The following is a 25237-nucleotide window of genomic DNA, read 5'->3' on the forward strand; positions in this document are numbered from 1 at the left end:
ACACACACAACCGCACACACACAAACACACACGTCTTTCGCCCTCACTCTATCTATTCCCCTCACTCTATCTATCTATTGCCCTCACTCTATCTCTCTATCGCACTCACTCTCTATCAATCTATCTATCGCCCTCACTCTATCTATCGCCCTCACTGTCTATCTATCTATCGCCCTCACTGTCTATCTATCTATCGCCGTGACTCTGTCTATCTATTGCAATCTATCTATCTATCGCTCCATCCCCAGCATCACTCCGGGGCACCACAGCATCACTCAGCACCACCACAGCATCACTCAGCACTACCACAGCATCACTGGTTCAAATATGTTCTCTCAATGTTTGAAGCTTTATTGCAAATGTCACAAAAAAATGTTAATATTTCACTTCTGTTCTTGGATTTTAGTCAATGAACATAATCTTCACAACAGTTATTTACAAAAGTTTAAGCTATTGCCATTAAAAAATACAATCACTTTTATTCGATTATTAATTAATTAAAAACATTAAAAGCCAATGTTATATTGTAATATCAATACATCTAAGTAAAGGCAATACAAAACATGTGACATTACAAATGCTAAAAGTGTCACATATGCTAAAGTTAAAAGTATTGGCATTGTAAATCACAAAACATAAATATAAAATGTCATTTACAAAACAAATAGCTCCAACTTTCCTACTGCGAGACCTATTGGCAATGCCAGTGCTTGTTTATTTGACCGGATCCTCCCTTAATGATCGAGGTTGATATTGAAACATCATTTCAAGGTTGATCCTTTTGATGAGACTATGTGAATCACAGGCTCATCTGCAATTCCAACCTGCTTTCGACTTCAATGTTCCTCCTGAGGCCAAGCCTCTTTTGAGGTCACCGTCATAGGTGCAGAGCCGAGTGTCAGTTGGAAACATATTATAAATAATCCAGTTGTAGTTGGAATTTCTTTCAAGCCAGAATTTTTATATAGTCCAAATTTCAATGTCATATGTCTTGATGAAAAAAGCTGAATGCTCACATACATGACTTATGAATCTTCATAATAATGTGCATTCATTAATCCAAATCAAGTGTAGTCAAATCTCACTTAGGTCACCTGGGAACAAGTTGCTCATCACCTCCGTTGCAGGGAGCATGATGCATATAGAATCTGATGCGCCTGAAAAAGGACCAGGCACTGAAACTGTAACAGAGAGGGTGAGGAGGCACACTTGTGATTACCTCAGGAAACTTGTGGCACCTTGGTTCGGTTGCAAGGAGACAGGTTTATAGTTCAGAAGTGTCGCAGAGAAAAGAGACTGCTGATATTTTTGGGGGATTTAAAGTGATTATGGTATGTATTGCTAAATTATTAACACTTACAAAAAACCGTGACAATAGCTATATATATTTTTTTTAAGTTTTCAAAAACCTTTGACAAATTCAACATAACCAAATTACAATTTTGCATCAAATCAGAACATCATACACGTTAGGCCATTTAAAAAGCATGTCTACGATAAAGAGAACCAATCGGACAGAGACATTTTTGTTTTGTACAACATGGCAATAGCACCATGGAAACAATACATAGTTGCATAATGTGGTGACAGCACTGCAGAGGTAAGAGCAGGTCCGGCCTGGGAAGAATGGGTAAAGGGAAGGAAAAGACTACTGACCAGCACCGGCCACAGGCAGAGTGCCGGCGGGGAGCGCGGGAAAGGCAGTATGGCTCCTGTGTGATCGGGTGTGAAGGTATGTTATTAGGGGCCCCATATGTCCGGTTGGTGAGATCTAGCAGGCATAAGGTCCCAGAACTCAGATAGTAGTGTCTGACATCTCGAAGCATCCTCAAGCCAGTGGGCGAACTTAGGCGCTGGCCTACACGTCCCTTCCTCCCCTCCCTCCCCCTTCCGAGGACAAGCAGCATTGCGACCAATTGGCGACAGGCATCTGGGCAAAACTTAACAAAAGCCCAGCAGGGTTTACAGTGGATCGGGCATGAGTCCCAATTTATATAGCTGAACAGGGGTGCGGTATAGCCTGTGCAAGTATGTTAAGTGTATAAGACGTAGGCGATAGTTGGGAGATAGTTTCTTCGTGTGATTACAGCAATATAGCCAGTCGGCTTGGGAAATGTCCATGCCAAGATCCTCGCCCCACTCCACCCAGGCGCGATCAGAGGAGACAGAGGAAGTCGACAGCATAAGGGCATATAGTTTGGTCACCAGCTTCGGGGGGAGGAATTATTTGAAGTCAGGAGTGGGCATCGAAGGGGGAGGCTGGGGGAACGTGGGATGTAATTGCCTAGAGATGGCCTGCAGCTTATAAAAGAGCAATGTGTCCATAGGGGGAGAGGAAGCAGGGATAGAATAGTAGGTGTCACTGTCAATGTCTCCAGCCCCAGGCGGGCGGCATGTTTAGACATGCCAGATGGTTGGAGGGAGGAAAGGCAGGGTGACGTACAATCGGCATAGTATTAACCGATAACATTGCGGCGTTAGAAATACAGTAGTCCCAACCGGGACCAGTGCAAGGTCTCAACCGTGTCCACTTCAGCCCACAGGCGACTGGCCGGGGCAAACAGGGCAGTTTTCAGTGGCCAAGGAGTAGCAAGGTCAACTTTCACTGCGACGTGCGGCTGGTAAGGGGTGGGGTGAATCCAGAAATGTAAAAAGTTGCCCTGGGCACTTAAGGCATAACGTTTGAAATAGGGGGCGCCCATGCCACCAACCGACATGGGGAGAGTAAGGATATCGTATGCAATCCTGGGTTGTTTGCCAGCCCATACAAGAGCTATATTCAGGGAGCAGATCTTATGAAAAAAATGGGCAGTGAGTGGTATGGGGATATTCAAAAAGAGGTAAAGACATTTCGGGAGGACAACCATCTTGGCGATGGCTATATGACCAGCAAGAGATAGGGGGAGCCGGTTCCAATGAGGTATTTTGGGCTCGAGCCAGTCCACAGCACGTCCAAAATTGGCCCTCCAAAGGTCATCCAAGTCCCTGCTCAACCAAATACCCAGATAGCGGGTGGGGCCAGAAGCCCATATAAAAGGAAAGTCCGGGGTGAAGGGCTTGGTGGCGTCAGTAAGAGGGAATAGCACTGATTTACTCCAATTCACCTGTATACCGGAGAATCCACCAAATCTTATTATCTCACACACAAGGGGGCTGAGGTTTCCTTGAGGGTGGTGGACATTCAATGTAATATCATCCGCATACATGGAGACCAAGAGCAAACGGGCAGAGTAACCAATGCCCTTCTGAGTGTGGTGTTGCGGAGTCTGGCTGCGAGAGGCTCCACCGCAGTTGCAAAGAGCATGGGGGAGAGTGGGCACCCCTGCTGGGTACCCTGTTCAATCGGAATAGGATCTGAGATTTGTCAGTTTGTCGGAAGGCGGGCGGAAGGGCGAGTGTATAGGAGTAGAATCTTACTAATAAAGATGTTGCTGAAGCCAAGGCGCAGTAGAAGATAGAGTAAAAAGGTTCACTCTAGGGTGTCCAATGCCTTAGTGATGTCGGGAAGAGCAGCCACTGCAGGGAGGCTAGGATTGATCTGATGGACAGAGAATATGGTCCCGAGGTTATGGGATGTGGCGCGGCCTGGAATGAAACAGGACTGGTCAGAATGGGCGATGAGAGGCATGAGGAGAAGAAGACGTGAGGCTATCAACTTTGTGAACATTTTATTGTCTGTAATAATTAAAGAGAGGGTGCGATAGGAGCAGCGGCAATCAGAAGGTTTGTCTGGCTTAAGAAGACTGTTTGTTTACTCCTGAGGCGGAAGCCGGGAGATTGCTTTGCTTTTAAAAATTGGAGTCACTTGATAACTGTGTGTTTTTAACTCACTCGCCTATCTCCCTGAGCATCCCCACGCAGCGGACCCTAGCGCTGACGTAGGGAAAATTGCCTAATTGCTGCCACCTGGTCGAGCACTCAGGCCACGCCCACCTGCTGACCACGCCCCCTGCATCCAGTACAAAAGGCACGCTGATTAAGAACGCGCCCAGAAGACTGTTTACTCCTGAGGCGGAAGCCGGGAGATTGCTTTGCTTTTAAAAATTGGAGTCACTTGTTAACTGTGTGTTTTTAACTCACTCGCCTATCTCCCTGAGCACCCCCACGCAGCGGACCCTAGCGCTGACGTAGGGAAAATTGCCTAATTGCTGCCACCTGGTCGAGCACTCAGGCCACGCCCACTTCGCTGACCACACCCCCCCACACTACTAAAATGTGCCTATTCAGGAAGCGCAGCAGACGTGCGCAGCGGGAGCGCCGTTTGCGCGCCGAAGGCGCGCCAAAGGCGCGCCTAAGGCAAGCCCGTCCGCGCCAGACCGCGCCCAGAGCCCGGACCCCTGGTTCGCCCTTCCCAGGCCATCACTTACTCCAGGGACACCTTGCTGGGACTTCGAATCCCCCTAACCCCCCCCCCTGCAGCAACTCGATCTCACTCGCTGAAGGGAACTCTCGATGCCGCTCATGCTCGTACAGTTTCAGCCCGGAGCCAACGCTGAAACCCAGCATCCTCAATATGGCCCTGCTAAACTGCAGATCCCTCCCAAAGCACCAAACGGAAATTAATCTGCTCCTGAAAGACTCCGATATTGAAATCTTATTCCTAACGGAAACATGGCTCACAGCAGGATCACAGCCAGACATCGTTCAGTCACTCCCACCGAAATACCTGATTAAATTCCACAACAGACCCGAAGGCATAGGCGGAGGAATCGCTGTCGTTTACAGAGACTACCTCTCATGTCAATTCAGAGACAGTCCTATTCTTGACTGCGAAAATATCTTCTTCTCAGTGAGTCGTCCACCCTCGCTCACACTTTTAGGACTATTAGTTTATCGTCCCCCTGGACCAATTCGTCACTTTAGCGAGTCACTCATTGACTCTGTCTCTTCCCTAGCCTGTATAACACCGAATTTCACGATATTGGGAGATTTAAATCTCCATCTCGACGACCCCTCCAGCAAACCGGCGATGGATCTCAAAGCCGACCTTGGCTCACTCAGCCTCGAATTGCTTAACGACCTTCCCACTCACATCAAAGGGCATCTATTGGATCCCGTGTTCTCCAACCTCCCGCGTCTCACAGCTAAGCCCCCCATCCCCATTCTATGGTCAGACAACTTCTTGGTCCCCTTCGAGCTACTGCTATCCACCAAGCCTCTTGGTAAACCTCCCCCCCAACCCCCCGATCGCCCGTGGAAAAAACTGGACAACAACGCCTGGGCTCAGGCTCTATCCTCCACCTCCCCCCTCCTGGACGATGACCCTTCCATCGCAGAAACTCAGCTACAGGATTGGATCCATCAATCCTTAGAAACCATTTTGCCACTCAAACAACTGCCTAGCAGGAACAAAACGACCAAATCTCCCTGGTTCACCCAGGAACTCCGCACCCTAAAAAAGAGCTGTAAAAAAACTAGAACGCGCCTGGAGGAAAACCTGGTCCACAGCCTCCAAAAACGAATACAGAGCCACTATCAAGCTCTACAAAAATACAATTAAATCTACTCAGGCCACCTTCTTTGAAGGAAAGATTGCTGCAGCGGCTAACTCCGCGAAGGAAACTTACCGGATAGTACGGCTCCTCACCAAAATCCAGGACCCCCCACAGACCCCGAAGGCGTGAGATGCAATCAAATGGCCAACTTCTTCTCCGCAAAAATTGATAAAATACTTACTTCACTTCCCGCACCCTCCGCTTCCCTCCATTCCATTTCACCTCCCCTTCATCCGGAGGCTCCGTACTTGCGAGCCTTTAACCAGATCTCCACGGAGACATTTTTAGACACCCTGCAAACTGTAAAAAGTGGCTCACCCGCTGATCCTGCTCCCATCAGCAAGCTGAAACTGGTCGCCCCTATTGTAGCTCAACCCTTCACCAATCTAATAAACGCCTCCTTTAGGAAGGGCGCCGTTCCAGCCAACTGGAAAAAGGCTACTGTCAAAGCCCTCCTGAAAAAAACCTCACCTAGACCCATCGGACCCCTCCAACTTCAGGCCGATTTCACTCCTACCTGGGATCAGTAAAGTGGCTGAACGAATAGCTAATAATATACAATGAGACCCAATCCAAATGGCGAGTAAATCTATCAGTGACATATGGGGGGTCCAATACATCCCACTCCCCACTACTCTCTTATCCACATTATAATGAGATAATGCACTGTACTCTGCCCTGTTTAAAATATCTGTTCTCCAAGACAACCCAACAGAGCAAAGCTCTCAGAGTGACCCCAATCTTGGTTGTTCAGACAAGGGCGGTGCTATTGTCCTTCTTAATACCACTGATTACGAGGCCGAAGTACTACGCCTCCTGAGTGTCAGGACCAATTATGTACCACTTAAAAAAGATCCGGTGGAAGAATTGTCAAAAACCATTCGCGACATGGTTGGGGTCGCTAAAGAAAGAAAATGGATTTCGGTTAAAGAGGCGGAGTTCCTTGTTAATACCAGCCCTAGGACTCCGTCTTTTTACATCCTCCCAAAGATCCATAAGCCCACTCGTCCACCTCCGGGTCGCCCTATTGTGGCAGGTATTCAATCGGTTCTGGAACCGCTATCTCAATATGCAGATTACTTTCTCAGAGAATCTGTAGTCACCCAAAAGTCCTTTGTCAAAGACACGACGGACATCTTAAAGGTACTTGAAGACATCCATTATGACCCGGCTAATGAATTCTTTGTCACCATTGACATCGAATCCTTGTACACTTGCATTCCCCAGGACGCGGCGCTGGTGGCAGCGGCCCGCGCCCTGGGTGACCAGGAATGGTTCTATGACACTACACAGACATTCGTGCTGCAGTGTATAGAGTTAGCCCTTACCAAGAACTACTTCTGCTACAAAGATCAGCTCTATCTTCAGGTGTCTGGCACCTCGATGGGGGCTACTATGGCACCCAGCATAGCTTGTATCTATGTGGGACAATTCGAGGAGCACGTCATCTATCATAACAACAACCCCTTCCAGAGCCAGATCCGGCTCTGGAAGAGATATATAGATGACGTGTTCTGCATCTGGTCAGGAACGGAGGAACACCTGTTGGAATTCCTTAACTGGCTGAATGCACAAGATGAGAACCTTAAGTTCACCTGGACATATGACAGACACAAAGCAGTATACCTTGACCTCGATATTGAATACAGTATGGGCACCATTAACACCTGTGTACATCAAAAACCCACAGACAGGAATTCCTTGCTCTCGTATGATTCCTTTCACCCAAGAGCTTTGAGGGACAACTTGCCTGTAGGGCAGTTCCTGAGGTATAGACGTAACTGTTCTAACACCAGCACCTTCTTGGAACAATCTGAAGTTTTGACCTCTAAGTTGAGCAATAGGAACTACCCTATGAAGGTAGTAAAACAAGCCAAAAAGAGAGCTCTTAACACCCCCAGGAGTGCCCTTCTAGAAAAGGCTACCAAGAAAAGGGACGACTGTATACCTGTGGTCATGACGTTTGACCCTATGGCCACCAAAATCCGCCAGTCCATCCGGAAGCATTGGTCCATCCTGTCTAACAGCGAGTTCCGTATGCCACCTCCGAGATTTGCATTTAAGAGGGCGACCAATTTGAAGGATAGACTGGTACACTCAAGGGCCCCCCGGGCACCAACCGACCACAATTCTACTGTACCCAAAGGCCACTTTCCGTGTGGGACATGCTCTGTATGTCCACTTACCAAGAAAAGCAAAAGTGTGAGTCTCACATCAGGGAAGGAGTGGTTTCAAAATCAGTTTAGCAACTGTAATTCCACACAAGTGGTATACAGGTTAACGTGCCAGTGTGGATTGCAGTATATAGGTCTGACTTCACGCAAGATCAAAGTGCGCATACAGGAACATCTTAGCACAATAAGAGCAGGTAAATTAACAACAAAGCTTGTTCAGCACTGCTCTACTGAAAAACGCACCTTTCAGTGGACAGTGCTTGAGAAGATCACAGGCTCTCCCCAGAACATTGATGAGATCTTGTTGACTAAAGAATCGCGCTGGATCTATAATGAGAAAACTGATAGGGTTGGGCTCAACGAAATCATTGAATGGAACAGGATTAAACTGTGATCCTGGGTCTTATGTTGCTCCACACTGGGACCCCTTCCATGCTTTGGGGTCATGCATCCTGGCCAAACTTGGGTTCACTATCTCCCAGTCGAATCAATGAGTGGTTCCATGTACAGTAGCCCTCCCTGTGCCCAGAACCTAGACTCCCCATATTTGATACCCCTTGAGGGTCAGGTCCTATCCAGCACAACTCTCCCTGACTCTGTGTTACTCTGGAGTGACTTTGGATCTCATCACATTACATGACTTCCAATGGGCTCAAGGGGGTGAATTGCATACAATTTGATCTATGGTGACTGGTCTATATCCATCATATCATTCACTGGCTTGATGACTATTTGAAGTAACCAGCTTGTCCTTTTTCACTTTTTTCACTTTCTACAGATGGGGGAGAAGTTCTGACATTTAGGAGCATTATGTCCCTGCCCTCCTAGTTTCAATACCTAGCACATCTGTCAGGGCAGCGTTGCAATGGTGAAGTAATCAGTGTGTCCCTTTTCACTTTTTACACATGGGGGTGAAGTTCTGACATCTATATGTCCCTACCCTCCCAGTTTCAATACCCAGTACAGTTACCAGGGCAGCGTTGCAGTGGTATAGCATCTTGCCCACTACATAGGGATGTACCAGTATATATCGCTATAGCCCATTGACTAGGCTAAGATGGCCGCCACGCATGGAGTCGCGATCACGTGATGTGACGCGAAGGGGCGTGGTCGCACCGGCGCAGCGCTCTTCAGTGATCCTGGCGCGGGCGTCCGACACGGCTGAGGAAAGGCACCTTCCCAGATCGTCACGGTGAGACGGATTCTAATCTAGCGCCAGGGAAGTATGCTATCGATTTTCGCTCCTTGGGTTAAATGTCATTTGCTCGAGCCCGCCGGCCCCGCGTAGCCTCACAGGTTCATTTGGAAGTTGGTCATGATCGTGACTGTTAAGTCCCAGTTTGCTTTGGCTGCATTATTGTTGACGTGGGGGTCGCTAAGATGGGTGCGCTGCACCATGGTATTTACAACTGGCACCCTAGTGATGGAACTGCACTAGTTAGAACAACCTTTGTCAGCAGTGTGTAATAGCAGCGTTAAGCATGTCACTTGTTGCTCTTTCTCGAGTATAGTTGTATTTTCCATCAGGTGCTACATGGCATAACAGCACATGGAAAATTACAACTTTGTATTTGTTTCTTCCATTTTGCAGATATAATAGTTTTATAACAAATCAAGGGGCACACTCACGCTTGGAGTATCTAGGGTCCCAGTTTGATACCGGAGTGGCTGGTATGCAAAGCTTTGCTGCTCCTGGGTAAATATTCCTCACACTACCACTTGGTACATACCTTCAGAGTATACCTCTGGCCAGCCTGAGTCTACATGTTTTTAACTACGTACCTGTTCTCCATTGACAGCACGTTACAGAACTGAGTGTCCAAAAAAAGAGTGAAGTGGCAGCACTTGAGTGCAGCCCTGATGAAACTGCTCTACGCTATACAGCAGTGAAACATGTCGGCACTGTAGGTAATGGTATGCATGACTAGCTACCAGCCTTTTTAATACTTAAGAGCACGCAATCACCACCCTACGAATAAAAGTGGATAAGGGATTGGTGTGTTGTGTGTGGTTTTAGGCACTCTATCATTATGTTTGTGTGTGTTTGCCACTAGCAGAATTTTCTGCACTTCACTGTAGCACTTTTATATGTTGTTTGTTTTGGACACGTCTTCTTTTCTATCACCTTTATTTTCCCGAGGAGCGAGTGACCACCGATGATGAGACAGGGGCCTGTCTGGAAATTGCATACCAGTTACCCCGCTTGGTGGTGTTTCCGTGAGGGGTCACTTGCTTCTCGCACATTTTTTCTCTATTTAGAATAAGGTCCAATGTGTAGTGTGGACTGTTGTGAACAACCAAGATTGGGGTCACTCTGAGAGCTTTGCTCTGTTGGGTTGTCTTGGAGAACAGATATTTTAAACAGGGCAGAGTACAGTGCATTATCTCATTATAATGTGGATAAGAGAGTAGTGGGGAGTGGGATGTATTGGACCCCCCATATGTCACTGATAGATTTACTCGCCATTTGGATTGGGTCTCATTGTATATTATTGACTGTGAGTGGAGGGCGACCCTTTCCGTATTCCCTCTAAGCTCCATTGTTTTTTGAGTGAACGAATAGCTAACCAACAGCTATCCTCCTTTTTGGAGTCCAACCACTTATTACGTGACTCCCAGACCGGCTTCAGACCGGGGCAAGGCACCGACACCGCCCTGCTTGCAGTTGTCGAAGAGGCGAGAGCCATCATAGACGCAGGAGGATCAGTGGCAGTGATCCTCCTCGATCTTAGTGCCGCCTTCGACACGGTGGACCACTCCATCTTGGTCCACCGGCTGAGTCAAGTAGGAATCACTGACTCAGCCCTCGCGTGGATTAAATCCTTCCTCGAGGGAAGATCATTCCAGGTCTCAGACGGCTTTTCCACGTCCAAACCCCTGACCATGCAGTGTGGGGTCCCCCAGGGCTCCTCGCTCAGCCCCACACTTTTTAATGTTTATATGTCTCCCCTCGAAAACATTATCACTCCTTTTGGTGTCAAGACAGTGATGTACGCTGATGACACCCAGCTGGTGGTGTCCATCAACCACTCAGACACTAGCTTAGGAAACCTCGCCAGTTGTCTCGAAGGGATCTCACAATGGATGTCGGACTCTAGACTTAAGCTCAACGGCGATAAATCCGAGATCCTCCTTCTGGGCAATCAAAACAAATTACCCGCAAACCTTTCTTGGCCACCCTGCATGGGCACCTACCCTACTCCCAAAACCGAAGTTAAAAGTCTAGGTATCTGGCTTGACCAGGACCTAAACTTCAAAACCCAGGCCAGGAAAACATCAGGGACCTGCTTTGGCCTAATCCGTATGGCCCGCAAGATCCTCCACCTGATCCCTTACCATTCCAGGAAGTTACTGATGCAGGGACTGATCAACTCAAGACTAGATTACGGTAACATCCTGTACTTGGGAGCCCCTGCATCAGTCATTCAAAAACTTCAGGTGGCCCAAAACGCCGCAGCTAGAGTCCTCACGGGCACCAAGGCACGGAGCTCGGCGAAACCGGCCCTCAAAAGCCTACACTGGCTCCCAGTGAAGGAGCGCATCACATTCAAGACGCTCTGTATAGCGCACAAAATCCTGCATGATAAGGGCCCCCCAATACTCAGATTCCTGATGAAACCACACAAATCTAACAAACGCCTAAGATCTGAATCACTTGCCCTGGCCTCCATCCCTAGAATAAAAAAGGCAAGATCTGGCGGCCGCAGGGTCGCCTACAACGCGCCAAAACACTGGAACTCTCTCCCACTAGCCATGAGGAGTGAGCAGAATCTACTATCCTTCCGAAAAAAACTAAAAACCTGGCTCTTTCCCTAAATACCTTCCTGCACTGACCCCTTTTGGAATAAACTATGTCCTCTTAGCGCTGGGATGCCCAAGGGTAGCTATGCGCTCTATAAATCCAATTCCAAATTCCAAGAAGCGTGATCATCGCCTCACGGAGCGATGGCGGGAGGAGGCCATTGTCAAAGGAATCATTGTACATGGCGGCCAGATGCGGCATCTAAAAATTTACGATGTTAGTCTTCGAGCCAGACAAGTGTGAGGGTGTCAAAATATTGATCGAAGTCCTTGCGCGAAGGGGTGGAGCCCACGGAGTAGAGTTGCGTGTAATAAGCCATGAAGCGCGACTTAATTTCCTCAGGGAAGGTGGTTCTAGTAGGACCGCCGTCCCGAAGCGCCGTGACATATGATGCAGCTCAGGGAGGACAAAGGAGGTTGGCCAAGGTCTTGCCAGGCCGATCGACCTCTCCGAAGCGGTGAGCCCGGGCCTCTCTGCCAAGGAAAGAGTTCTCTGTCGGCCTCCTCAGTGAACTCCGAATGTTTTTCACGCAGACGAGCTAGAGTCTCAGGGCTAGGATAAATTGCGCTTGATGTCCGATTCTAGTTTATCTAAAGTGGTGCGGATGGAGTGAAGAACTCCACTTTGTTTACAATAGCTATAATTTTGATTTTACTTGGTACTAATACACTTTGACAGATTTCATTGTCTAAATAAAGTATTTTTGAATATGGTATGTATTGTAGCGCAGTGTGACTCATGACATCTGGGATCTGTCAACTGAAAATGGTGCACGTATGGCATCAACCACAAAAATGAGTTTGCATATAAATGCTAGCAACAAGAATTTATTTTTGTTCTGTAGGTATGAAGCAAAAATTGCTTTTGAACAAAACCGTCAAATCTAATTCTTTTCAATTTTTACCCTTTTTCAGGTAATTTGGGACATTCTGGGTAACAAACAGTTCTGTTCATTCAAAATCAAGTAAGTACTATTTAATTGTTTTAGTGAACAGTTTATATGCATTTGAGTCTCACTGGAAGCACATTTTGCTCCACCTATTTGTCCTAGTTACTAGTTAACCTTTCTATGATCCTCGGGCTAGACGTGCTGATTATCTTGTTATCGATCATGTGTAAATGTTATTGTTTTCTTAACGCTTCTCAGGCTGTTCAGTTAACATATTTATACGGTTGAATGTTACTAGTAGCCACTTTAGTTTCAATGGTCCGATTCTTCTCGTGCATGTGTATTGGCAATCCTATTCCAACTACAGTACGTTTTATCTGTGCTTGCCTTCATAGTGTGTTTGACTCTAGTGAGAATTTAGTGCTCTTTACTGTTTAAAGGGATCTGCATTGCTCAAATCCTTTGACATATTCCACTTATAAGAAAGATATGACTTGGGGGTTTTATTGTGCTTCAGATTTTGGAAGCTTCTTTGACCTGCTTCGTTTTCACTCATACTGACAGGAAATCTTTTGCTTTTTAGGACAAAGACACAGAACTTTTGCCGCAATGAATATAACTTGACTGGCCAGTGTAACCGTTCCTCTTGTCCCTTGGCCAACAGTCAGTATGCTACAATAAAAGAAGAACGAGGTAACTGCATCAATCTGACCCATAATTGGAAATACGTTTTTGTTTATTATCAAGCACCAGTAGAGGCGGCTACCCTGACAGACAAAGCACTGCCCTAGACCGAGTTCTGGGAACACTTTGCCTAGAAAAAGGCAGTTTGCACTTAATATCAGTTTATTATTTCCTTCTGCTGAAGTTGCCCATTTTAAAGGTAGATTACATTTTTGAGGAGCTATTAATGTTTGACGGAATTTTTGGTATTTCTGTTATCCCTCTGTATCTGAAGGTAATGTAACTTCAGCGTATTCTGCACTAGTGCATATAGCTTCCGCTGTTGGCACTATAGTGCTGTATTCAACAAAATGTGATAGTTTGAATGCTCAAATTAATCTGTTTCTTGTAATTACTCAGGACAGCATTGCAGTCCATTGTTTTGTTATGTATCATGCCACCTCAGATTAGACCCAGCCATGCAAATGATGATTGGCCTTGCTCCACTAAGTGTAAGTAGCAAGGACCCCCTGATTAGATATAATAGCTTACACTTCAGGGAAAGACAAACGTGTGCATAACATCGGAAGAATATAAGGAGGGTAGTTGCAAACGGAAGAAATTCTAACAAAATAGTTAAAAAATTATATATCGCTTTTAATTTGTATAATCAGTTAAAATCAGCAAAAAATACACAGAAAATTCATATAACATTTAAACACATTTCCATTTCAAAATAAAATCATTACAGAAAAAGGGGAAAAGGAAAGTTATAACAACAATGTATTATACAGTCACTTAAAATTACACAAAAAAGGGGGGTGGCAATTAATATTCGAATATTGAATATTAATTGCCACCCCCCTTTTTTGTGTAATTTTAAGTGACTGTATAATACATTGTTGTTATAACTTTCCTTTTCCCCTTTTTCTGTAATGATTTTATTTTGAAATGGAAATGTGTTTAAATGTTATATGAATTTTCTGTGTATTTTTTGCTGATTTTAACTGATTATACAAATTAAAAGCGATATATAATTTTTTAACTATTTTGTTAGAATTTCTTCCGTTTGCAACTACCCTCCTTATATTCTTCCGATGTTATGCACACACTTGCTCCACTAAGAACAGTCCTGCCTGAACTGCCAAGCCAGATCCTCTCTTAATGTGAACACTAGCAAATTAAGACTGGTTTCGCCCAACTTGGAGCCCTTCAGTAGAGTGCTGCTTTTTCCAGTGGCACAGTGAAAACTAGACACTCTTCTGGGCATACATTCAGTGGTCGGCCAAAAAACGATGGTCGGGGATCTGGCTCACAGTAATTACCAGTGACTGAGATTATTTCGAGCATTCCACCCATCGCTTTTTATTTATATCGAAGCAACGCCCTAAATGTAACAGGTATGCCCAGACATGGGTCCTGTGATCACTGGAACCAAGGTCCGCTCAACTGAAGTGGTCCAACTAGGGTGAAACTGGTCTTGGGTTACTTGTGTTCCTGTTCGGAGAGAGAACCCAGCTTCGTAGTTGGGCCTAACTGTTCCAATTAAAGAGGACCAAAACTGATTTTCATGTGGTTGAGTCTAATTTGGCGGGCAAAAAAAAACATGGACTGGGGTGCAGCTAAAAGAATTACCAGTGGCAGAGATTAATTTAAGCATTGCACCCATCGCTTTTTTTTGTTTACTTCAGTTGGTACTATAGCAGCATTGTCTCTGGACCTCAAACGGGATTTGTTTGTTTCACCAACTACAGGCAGAGAAATGGGAAATCTCATAACTTGTAAATCTAGCTCGGCATCATAGAGATCATTGGAGGCATAATCGTTTGAACTGTCCGACCTAAGGGGGTGGCCCTGGAACACCATTTGCAATACATATACACAGTTCAGTAATGGTTAAAATACAAAAACCTCACCTTTTTAAAATTTCACCCATGCATTGCAGTCCATGTAAGGCTCGCTATCCGGAGTTCAAGTGTTTTTCTCCTTTGGAAAATAACATCCAATGAAGAAAATTAAATCATAATTGATTGGGGTTCTGACTGATGGAAACCTCACATTGCATTTTCAGGTCGGCACTGTAGTGTCAAAATGCTCATTTTGTTTTAAAACGTAGAGTGAAATTGCACCTCTACTATCCACTGAGGCGCGGAAACTGAGCGTTGCCATCATGTCACAACTTGACTACACAAACCTGGTCTACGTAGGATTGCTTAACGTTACCTGGCAATAACTTCAAGTCGTTTAAAATTAGGCATCTAGGCTGACATTCCGGCTTCCATAAAGGAATGCATACAGTTTAAGATGTGTTGCCCGGTGTTTAAAAGTCTGAATAGGACAGCCCCTACATTTTTGGCAGAAAAAAATCAAGAAATATAACCCAATACCTAACTTGTGATCAAAACATGCAATTCGTACCACTGTTGTTTAACCCTTTCAATGCTGATGACGAGCTCAGCTCGTCATCACCCACGGGTGTCGTGTGCTGATGACGAGCTGAGCTCGTCATGGTGCCACTAAAATGGCATTTTCCAGCACAGGGGGGGGAAACGCCCAGCAGCCATGTGGTTAAATGTCGGGAATGCAGGCCTGACGGTCTGAATTTTTCAGCTGTGGCCTCCATGATCTAGAACTCCTTGTCGGAAAAACTCCACCATGAAAGGGATTTCCGTTTTTTAGGGCTCGACCTCTGCCAATGCGCAAGCATTGCAGATGTCGAGACATATTATGGCCTATCCAGAGCTTACCCAAAGGGGCGATTTGATGCTGTGCCCGCGAAAAAGCTCGTGCACAGCATCAAAGCCACCAGCCTCCCTCCCACAAGCTGTCCCCAGCGTGAGCTCTGGCATATCTCCTCCCCTAATTATTCACTGCCCACGGCCGGCCGGCACATCAAAGGCTGCTGCTCCCCGTGCGTCTCCCCTTACTCTCCCCTACTATCTAATTATTTTCATACTGATGGCCGCTGCTTTAACGTTAAGCACAGCAACAGCTTTAATGTATTTTTAAATTATTTTGTGCGTCTCCCCTTACTCTCCCTATTCTTCCCTTCGTTTCTAATTATTTTCATACTGATGGCCGCCACTTTAACTTTAAGCACAGCAACAGCTTTAATGTATTTTTAAATTATTTTGTGCGTCTCCCCTTACTCTCCCTATTCTTCCCTTAGTTTCTAATTATTTTCATACTGATGGCCGCCACTTTAACTTTAAGAACAGCAACAGCTTTAATGTATTTTTAAATTATTTTCATGCTGAGGGGCATGGTAAATGCTCTGTTCAACAGCCGCACGACTCTTAACTCAAGCGCTTCAGTGCACGCAAAGCTGTTGACAGAAAAGCGAAATCAAGGACATGAGGTGATTTACCAGGGATCACACACTTTGATCGAGTGGGGTAGCCAGGATTGTAAAACACTGGTCTTGTATTGCGCACGACTCTCAACTCAAGCGCTTCAGTGCACGCAAAGCTGTTGACAGAAAAGCGTTTTGAATGCATGAGTGAATCAACTAACAAACACCTACAAATAAATAAGTGCATGAAAGAATGACAGGTTAAACGAATCACACAGTGTGCTTCACGCACGCAGTTAAAGCCTCGGTGCCGGCTGGTGATCATGGTTAGAGCAGCGGAGGGACCGATTTAGAATTTGGGCACTTTAGTGAAATATGCTTTTTCAGGAGCCCTTTTGCATAACGTCAAAGGCCTCTTTTCAGAAAACAGTATTCAGTTGGATCAAAGTACACAATTAGAAACTGTTCAACTCTGCTGTGTACAAAAGTTTATTGATGTGTTTTTGTGTGCTCTTTCATGTGCACCAGGCGCAAAATGAAAACAGTCTTAGAAGTACAGGAGACATTTTATTTTGTGGCGCAGAGGTACTGTGAACTTACAGCGTCATCAATGCTGCAGACACACAACATATTTACAGGTTTTTTAGGTCAAGCTTGTGCTCATAAGTATGTATCCCGGTCTAACTTTTTGTGTATGCGTATATGTATACTTGTCTCTCTTCGAAAGAAAGTGTTTGTTTTCAGGTATCTGTGGTGACCTCCATTGGTGTGTGTGTTCGTGTTTTTGTTTAGGATGTGATATGTGACTGTAAGTGTGTTTGAGGTCTTCTTTTGCTTGTTTCGACTTGTTGGTAGAGTCACTTAGTAATTTGTAGAGCGAGGAGACAAGCTCCTCCCCGAATGCCTGCCTTTCAATTGAAATGACGTCAGCCCAAGTTAAAATGCAGTCTGGCACTTTGAAATGCCCTCAGTGAAACCTGGAGTCTGCTGAGGCTGTTCCCCTGAGCTCTGTGTACAGAAACCAGGTCGGCCCAGCTGCCCACGTGGGTGTCTGTTTTACCAGACATCTAAGTTCTCGGTCACTCAGCACATACTAGTTACCACACCAATGTCTGTCTTTCTTTCTTCCTTTCTTCCTTCCTTTTTCTTTCTTCCTTCCATTTCCTTCCTTCCTTCCATTCTTTTTCTCTCTTTCTTTCTTTTTCTTTCTTTCTATTTGTTTCTTTCTTTCTGTCTTTCCCTTTCTCTGTTTTTCTTTCTTTCTTTCTTTCTTTCTTTTTCTCCTTCTTTCATTCTTTCTCTCTTTCTTTCTTTCTTTCTTTCTTTCTCTCCTTCTTTCTTTCTTTCTCTCTTTCTTTCTCTTTCTTTCTTTCTCTCTTTCTTTCTCTCTTCTCTCTCTTTCTTTCTCTCTTTCTTAGTTTCTCTTTCCCTATGTCTTTCTTTTTATTTCTTTCTTTCTCTTTCTTTATTTCCCTTTCCTGCTCTCTTTTTTCCTTTCCCTTTCTTTCCCCTTCCCATTCTTTCTTTCTTTCCCTTTCTCTCTTTCTTTCTTTCTCTTGAGTCAATGGGTTTAAAGAGTAGATAAGGGGGTGGGCAGGTGGGATAGAAGTGGTGTCACCACACTAAGGCATACTAACGCATGTTTCTATTCCACCAGCTAAATACAGGGTCTTTCCTGCGTTCCAGTCACACACTAGTGGGGTTCAAGCGAAGTTCAGAAAAGTTGCACCCACTCTATCGATTGCCCTCACTCTATCTATCTATCGCCCTCACTCTATCTGTCTATCTATCGCCCTCACCTTATCTGTCTATATCGCCCTCCCTCTATCTATCGCCCTCCCTCTATCTATCTATTGCCCTCACTCTATCTATCTATCGCACTCACTCTATCTATCTATCGCCCTCACTCTATCTATCTATCTATCTATCTATCTATCTATCTATCTATCTATCTCCATCTATCTCCATCTATCTATCGATCTATCTATCGCCCTCCCTCTATCTATCTATCTATCGCTCTCCCTCTATCTATCGCCCTTACTCTATCTATCGCATCACAACAGCATCACTCAGCAGCATCACTCAGGGGCACCTCAACATCACTATGCGCTACCACAGCAGCACTGAACACCACAGCATCACTCGTCGCCACCACAACATCACTCCGCGCCACCACACCATCAATCTGTGCAACCATTCAACAACAGCTGGTTCAAATATGTTCTCTCAAGGTTTCAAGCTTTATTACACATGTCACAAAAAGATGTTACTATTTCACTTCTGTTCTTGGATTTTCGTCACAATATTATGCACTGAACATAATCTTCACAAAAGTTATTTACAAAAGTTTAAGCTATTGCCATTATAAATTACAATAACTTTTATTTAACCCCTTTGACGCTCATGACGAGCTCAGCTCGTCATGAGTTACGCCTGTCGTACGCTCATGACGAGCTGAGCTCGTCATGAACCGCAGGATTTAAAAAAAGTCAGCGCACAGCGGGAAAACGCGTAGCGCGCATGGGGTTAAGTATTAATTATTTTAAAAAATTAAAAGCCATTGTTATTTGTAATATCAATACATCTAAGTCACGTAAATGCAACACATATTGCATTAGAAATGCGATCGGTGTCGCGAAAGTTATAACTATTGGCATTGTAAATGGCAAAGCTATTAATTTAGCAATTTACAAAAATAACACCTAAATTAAAAAAAATCATTTATAAGACCAATAGCTCAAACTTTCCTAATGCGAGCCCTATTGCATTTCCAATGCTTGTCTTTTGTGCAAATCTTTAAAGACTTGACTAGTCAAACAGGTTTATGAAAGCAATTAATCTTAATTTAAATCCTGTTCAGTTTGTTTTTAAGCGCCAAGACCATTGGTGAACGTGCGTTCTATAAGAAACATATTAACATAACATCATGAAATAGCCCTTCAGCTTAACTAGCACAATGTACACAAAAAATCTTGTAAAATGTGCTACATATTGGAAAAACATCCAAATGCACTGCTCTTTTAAGGAGCCAGCAGCTTCCCAATCCCATCATGCCCTGTACTGGCAGTTACTTAAGAGCACCATTACTTTTGATAGCATCATCATTGAAAATTCTTGGGAAATCTAAACTTCAGATATTACATTCTGGTTGCTTCAAACAGGGGAGAAGTGAGCTTATTTATGAATTTTATGAAGGTTCCTATGTGGCAGAACTAGCATTACAAGTAAGTAACTTTGACTTCTGCATCGTAAGTTCTTCATTGATGGTCATTAACATTAGAGTAGAATAGCAATCTTATCTCAGTATTCCGAGGCTTGAAGACACCTGAAAAAGGAGATGAAAATTGAAGTATTTGGTAATGTAGAGAAAACTATTTGTACTCTTCATGAACAGGTTTTTCTTGATAGCCTGATCAACTATTGATTTTTTTTTTCTAGCATCTGTGTCTTAACAATATTGCTTTGTAGAAGTGTGAACAACTTTCACTTCAGTCTTCCAAATATCTGACATGGGGACATTACATAACCAGGTAGTTGTAGCTGTCTTACCCCTCCTCAAATGAGATTTAGGTTTTGATGAGAACGATTGACTTGCTAACTGTCTCTTATTTAGTGTTGAGTTACCAATCTTTTGCGAAATGGAGGGTCCTATATCCATCTGTACGAAGCAATAGTTTACAAATACTTGAGAATTGTTCCTAATGTCCTCAGCCTTGTCAAAGTAAAACATTTTGGACACTTATGTCTCTAGAGTATGTTAAGTCTTTTCCAAGGTGACTGGGTTTTTAAAGACTACTGGAACGGAGATAGACTGATTTAAGTGAAATACTCCTACTACTGAATAAAGATGGAGTATTGCGTGTTTGTTTGCAATTCAGAAAGGGTTTACAGATCCCTAATTCTACACACGTAGGTAGAAGCAATTAAAGTTGTACCAATGAATGATGCTGCAAGAAACCTTTGTGTTGGCTCAAATAGGTTTTAGAATTTTGACAGTGTCACATCGAGCTCCTAAAGAAGCGAAGGTTTCGAAATTTAAGGGAAAACGTTATTCTGTCCTAAGAAGTTCTTAATGTCTGAGATCATAAAAAATTCTCTGAGATGGGTACTTTCCTTACACTATAATAGCTGACAAGCGTGCTTTAATCTGGGAGAGCTGAAGTCCACACTTGCCCAGCTGCAGCAGGTAAGGCAGTACTGCCTCATTTTGGCAGGAGACCAAATTAACGTCTTTTTGCTGGCACCATGTGTACAAATATTTCTATTTAAGAGGATATTTTATTGTTTTATTTTATTTTCAAAGTTTTATATAGGGCGAACAAGATCTTTGCAGATATCAGAGCGCTTTACAGAAAAGGAGGGGTAAGGGAAACAAGGGAGTGGTTAAACAAACTTTTGGGTACAAAATAGTAGTAGTTAGTAAGTGAGGAGCAAAATAGGATGGCAATCAGATAAAACAAAAAGTACAGTTAGACAATCAAATAAGCAAGTAATACAAAGTCAGTACAGTGTGTTCGATAAATCCAAAAAAGAGTTCAAGTGAATTTAGCCATAAGGATGGCTTTTACTTCTTCCTTAAACAAAGCAGTGGAGGAGATAATCCTTGTTTCGGGAGGGAGAGCGTTCCAGATCCTGGGTGCCATTCCAGAGAAGGATCGTTTATAAGTTTTTTCCTTCCGAAATCTTTGCGGTTTCAGGAGGAGATTTTTTGTGCTTCTGGTGGATCTCGAGCCCCCTGATATAGTCAGCTTTTGAGTGAGGTAGTTAGGTGAGTTGTGGTGTACAGCCATGTGAGTCATACAAGCGATTTTCAGCTGTATCCTGGCTTCGAAAGGCAGCCAGTTCAGGGATTTTAAGTCGGGGGGGAAATATGCGAATGTTTTTTTGATCCAGTGATAAGTCTCGCTGCAGAGTTCAAGGAGGCTCTTAGGGGAGCGGTTGTTGATCGGGGGAGTCCGCTGAGAGCGACGATTCCGTAGTCTATGCGAGGTATGACTAGGGCTTGTACTGCAGTCTGGAAGTCCTTAGCTGGGAGGAAGGGTTTAAGTTTCCTCAAAGTGTTGATTTGGAAATTAGCTCCCTTAGTTGCTTTGCTGATATGCTGCTGCATGTTGAGATTGGTGTCAAGTGTGATGCCTAAGGATTTAGCGGAGTCCACGATAGTAGGTTGGACATTGAGTGCAGTTAGGTGCTTGAGCCAGGTTTGGGTGGTGAAGATTGTCGTAGGAGGTGAGATCAGAAGGAACTCAGTTTTCAGAGCATTTAGTTTGAGGTGATTATCGGCCAACCATGATTCGGTGTTTCTGAGCGTAGAGTTTAGAAGTTTGATGTCTTCCGGGGATTGTAGTTTGAGATAGAGTTGAGTGTCATCGGCGTACATGTGAAAGTGTACATTAGATGCTTGTAACAAAGTGGTGAGTGGTTCCATGACTAGATTGAACAACGTTGGGGATAGGGAAGATCCTTGTGGGACGCCTAATGTAACAGGCACGGATGGGGATAGCACGTTGTTGATCTTGAACTTTTGAGACCGATTATGTAGAAAGGAAGTGAACCACTTGAGAACAGTCCCTGATAGACCCATTCTGGTGTTTAACAGCTCAAGTAGATTCTCATGTTTGACGGTGTCAAATGCTGAGGAGAGATCAAGTAGGATGAGGAGGCAGGTGTCGTTATGATCTAGGATTTGGAGGGCGTCCTCAATTATGTTTGTCATAGCGGTTTCAGTACTGTTCCCTGCTCTGAAGCCTGATTGAGTGTTGAGGAGGTCAAACTGATCAATGTGTTTCGTCAGTTGGAGCTGTACGCATTTTTCCAACAGTTTGGCAAGGGTGGGAATGTTGGTAATAGGACGTTAATTGTTTAGGTCAGTAGGGTCAGCTGTTGGTTTCTTGAGTATAGGTGTGACTTGTCCAATTTTGAGGGAGTCTGGGATGAATCCTTGTTGAAGTGAACTGTTGATAATTTTGGTCCAGAGTGGGAGGAGTAATGGGATGAAGTCCTTTACAGCGTTAGCAGGAAGGGGGTCTGTGAGGTGATTAGAAGGTTTCAATGTGTTGAGCAGTTTGTCAATTGTTTCTTCCGAGTAGGTGTCAAAGGATGACAATGCAGCATTGTTTTTTGGTTCAGTGGGTGTTATGCTGTGGGGGTTGGAGTAAAGGCTTACGTCATTCCTTATGCTATCAGTCATTAGATTAAAGAAAACAGAGGATTCTTCACAGGATGGTATAACACCTATTGTGCAATGTGATAGTTGGGGTTGTTCCTTGGATTGTGTATTGATTAGTTCAAACAGTTTTCTTGGTCGGTTTTTTGCTTGGTCGAGCTGGAGGCTGAAGAAATCTGATTTTGTGCGCTTGATTTTCCTGAAGTAGGCGTTTCTCTTTTTCTTTAGAGTTTTACGGTGCAGTGCCGAAGGGGCTGATCTCCAGGTGCGCTCTGCCATTCGCATGGCCCGTCTCTCTTCGTTGAGTCTACCATCATACCATGGGTTGGAGTTCTTAGTGGAGACTCTTTTCAGTTGCAAGGGGGCGACCTCATTGATTATTGAAGTCATAGAGTTGAGGTAGTGGTCGGTCAAAGATTGAACGTCAGAAGCGCCGGTAGGGGGAAGGAGGAGATTGCAGCTGTGGGAAGGTAACGAGTTTGGGTTGAGTTTCTTCAGGTCTCTTTTCCAGACCTTGGATTTGGTGGGTTGAACCAGGTTAAATTTAACTTTTTTTCATTGATGAAGAATGTGATAATGTGGTGGTCTGACCAGTCACAGGGTTGGATTGACTCAAGTTGGGTAGAGTTCTCTTTGGAGTTGATAAGGTCGAGGATAGAGCCTTTATCATGGGTCGGGCTGTTGAAGATTTGGGTGAGGTCAAGAGCATTGAGGTCGTTTTTGAGACTATTTACCACCGCGTCATTGTGATCGTTCCAATGGAGATTGAAGTCACCAAGGAAAATTTGAGTGTTTTGCCGACCGGAATTGGTTGAGATTGTGTCCATGAGTTGTTGGGTGAAGATGAGGTTGTCCCCAGGTGGGTGGTAGATGACGTGTAGAGAGCATACAGGTTTGCTCTCGCGGATGACATCGAGGCAGATGTATTCACAGGAGGTAAGAGAGGAGGAGGTGACTCTAGTAACTGAGAGGTTGCTCCTATAAATACATGCGATTCCACCGCCTGTCTTGCCAGACCTGTCAAGTCTAATGATGTGGTAGTTGGGGGGGGGGGGGGGGGGGGGGGACTAGAATATCCATGATAGGTGAAGAAGATTCAGTAAACCAGGTTTCAGTCAGAATGGTAAGATCAAGGTCCAGTGTTTTGATGAGATCAGCGATGTCGGAGGAGTGTCTAGGGGCTGACCTGCAGTTGAGAAGTATGCATTTGAGCCTGGGGGTGTGGAGGGTGGTAGAGTGTTCTAGAGTGAGGGGGACTTTTTTAAGGTTATTTGGACAGAGCCTCTGTTGTTTTGTGTGGGGTGCCTAAGGGGGTTAGGGTGAATCGTGGGGATGGAGAGGTGTGTGATGGTTAAGTAGTTTTGGGGAACTGGGCCATATGAGCGGAGGAGGATGCGTATGTCGTGGTCTGAAAGTGGATTGATAGTGCGTCGGGAGCGGTTGGTGGGATTGCAAGCGGGGATTGCGGTCCAGTGTGGGAAGTTTTGTGTGAGAGGGTGAGTAGGATGGGTGGGGGATTTGTTAGGGGGGGGGAAGTGGTGGTGGGTAGGGGGTGTCTGGGTTGTGTGAAGAGTAACTCTTTGAGGGTGTGGAGATCCTCTTTGACTTGGAGGAGGGTGGACATAATCATATCCAGCATGTGATTGGGAATAGAGTTGGGGATGGGCACTGAAGGTGAATAAGTGTCTAGGTTACTGGAGTGGGGGGCGGAGGTGTGGTGTTATTGCAGGGGTTGGTGGTATTAGTGAGTGGGTTGGTGTTCGAAAGGGTAGATAGGTAGGGTGTTAGGGGTGTGGTTGAATTAGGAGGTGGAGGGGAGTTGTGGGATGAGTGTAGGCTGGGGGTTGCGGAGGTGTAGGTGAGGTAGTGGGGACTAAGAGTGGGGGGGAGAAGTTGAAGGATGAGTGAGGGCTAGTGGTGTCTAGGGTGCCGGTGAGGTAGTGGGGACTGAGAATGGGGGGGAGAAGTTGATGGATAGAGAGGGCTAGGGGTGGCTGGGGTGCAGGTGAGGTAGTGGGGACTGGGAATGGGTGGGGGGAGATGGGATGGGAGATGGTCCTGTTGTGGGGAGGGGGAGTGCAGTTAAGGGAGGTGGGGTGTTCTGAAAGTCTAGTTGGAAGTGGGAGGGGAGGGTTATGTTGGGGGGTAGAGGGGGTGGGGGTGGGGAGGATGTAAGAAGAGTGATCTACAGCTGTGATTGAGGGATGTGAGGTGACTGTAGCGGGTGGGTGATGGAGAAGAGTACTGGGGGAGGGGGGAGGTGAGTGTTAGTGGTATGAGGCGCTGTGGAGTCAAGGTTGTTAGGATTGGAGGCCAGATGGATTGGAGTCTGAGGTTTGGAGATATATTCTATGAAAGTGGGGAACAGGTTGTCGAATAGGTCAAGGTTCCGGTCTGTGGATTGAATTAAGATAATGTCGTTGTTGTAGATAGTGATGGTTGCTCTAGATGGGAAGAGTTGGGATGGAGTGGTGGACAGTGTTAAACCATGGGCGGATTTCCTGGTGGCGGAGATAGCGAGTAAGGTGAGGAACACTTTTCTCCATTGTGCTCTACGTATAGTGTATAAGATGATATCAGTGCTCTTGGCTCCATTGTTTAGTGAGAAGTAGGTGTCTACAAACGGGGTTTCAGGGTGGGACTTCAGGAAGTTGTTTAAAACGTTTAGCAGTTTTTTTGGAGAGCTCGGGGGGTAATTAATTTTAGGTGTGCTTGCCCGTGGGTTCCATGATGGCAATAGAGGTGTAGGTAGGTGA

General features: G+C 45.1%; 1 protein-coding gene across 1 annotated transcript in view; it reads left to right on the forward strand.

The window, feature by feature from the left end:
• MAK16 (MAK16 homolog) overlaps nucleotides 1–25237 on the forward strand; it is a 109916-nt gene that overhangs the window by 14723 nt on the left and 69956 nt on the right. Inside the window, exons 2-3 of the mRNA XM_086943770.1 lie at nucleotides 12386–12435; nucleotides 12944–13053. Of these exons, the coding sequence (XP_086799896.1) occupies nucleotides 12386–12435; nucleotides 12944–13053 (160 nt within the window). The remainder of the gene's footprint in view (nucleotides 1–12385; nucleotides 12436–12943; nucleotides 13054–25237) is intronic.

The sequence above is a fragment of the Lissotriton vulgaris genome, chromosome 11, assembly GCF_964263255.1.
Source record: "Lissotriton vulgaris chromosome 11, aLisVul1.2, whole genome shotgun sequence".
Classification (NCBI taxonomy): Eukaryota; Metazoa; Chordata; class Amphibia; order Caudata; family Salamandridae; genus Lissotriton; species Lissotriton vulgaris.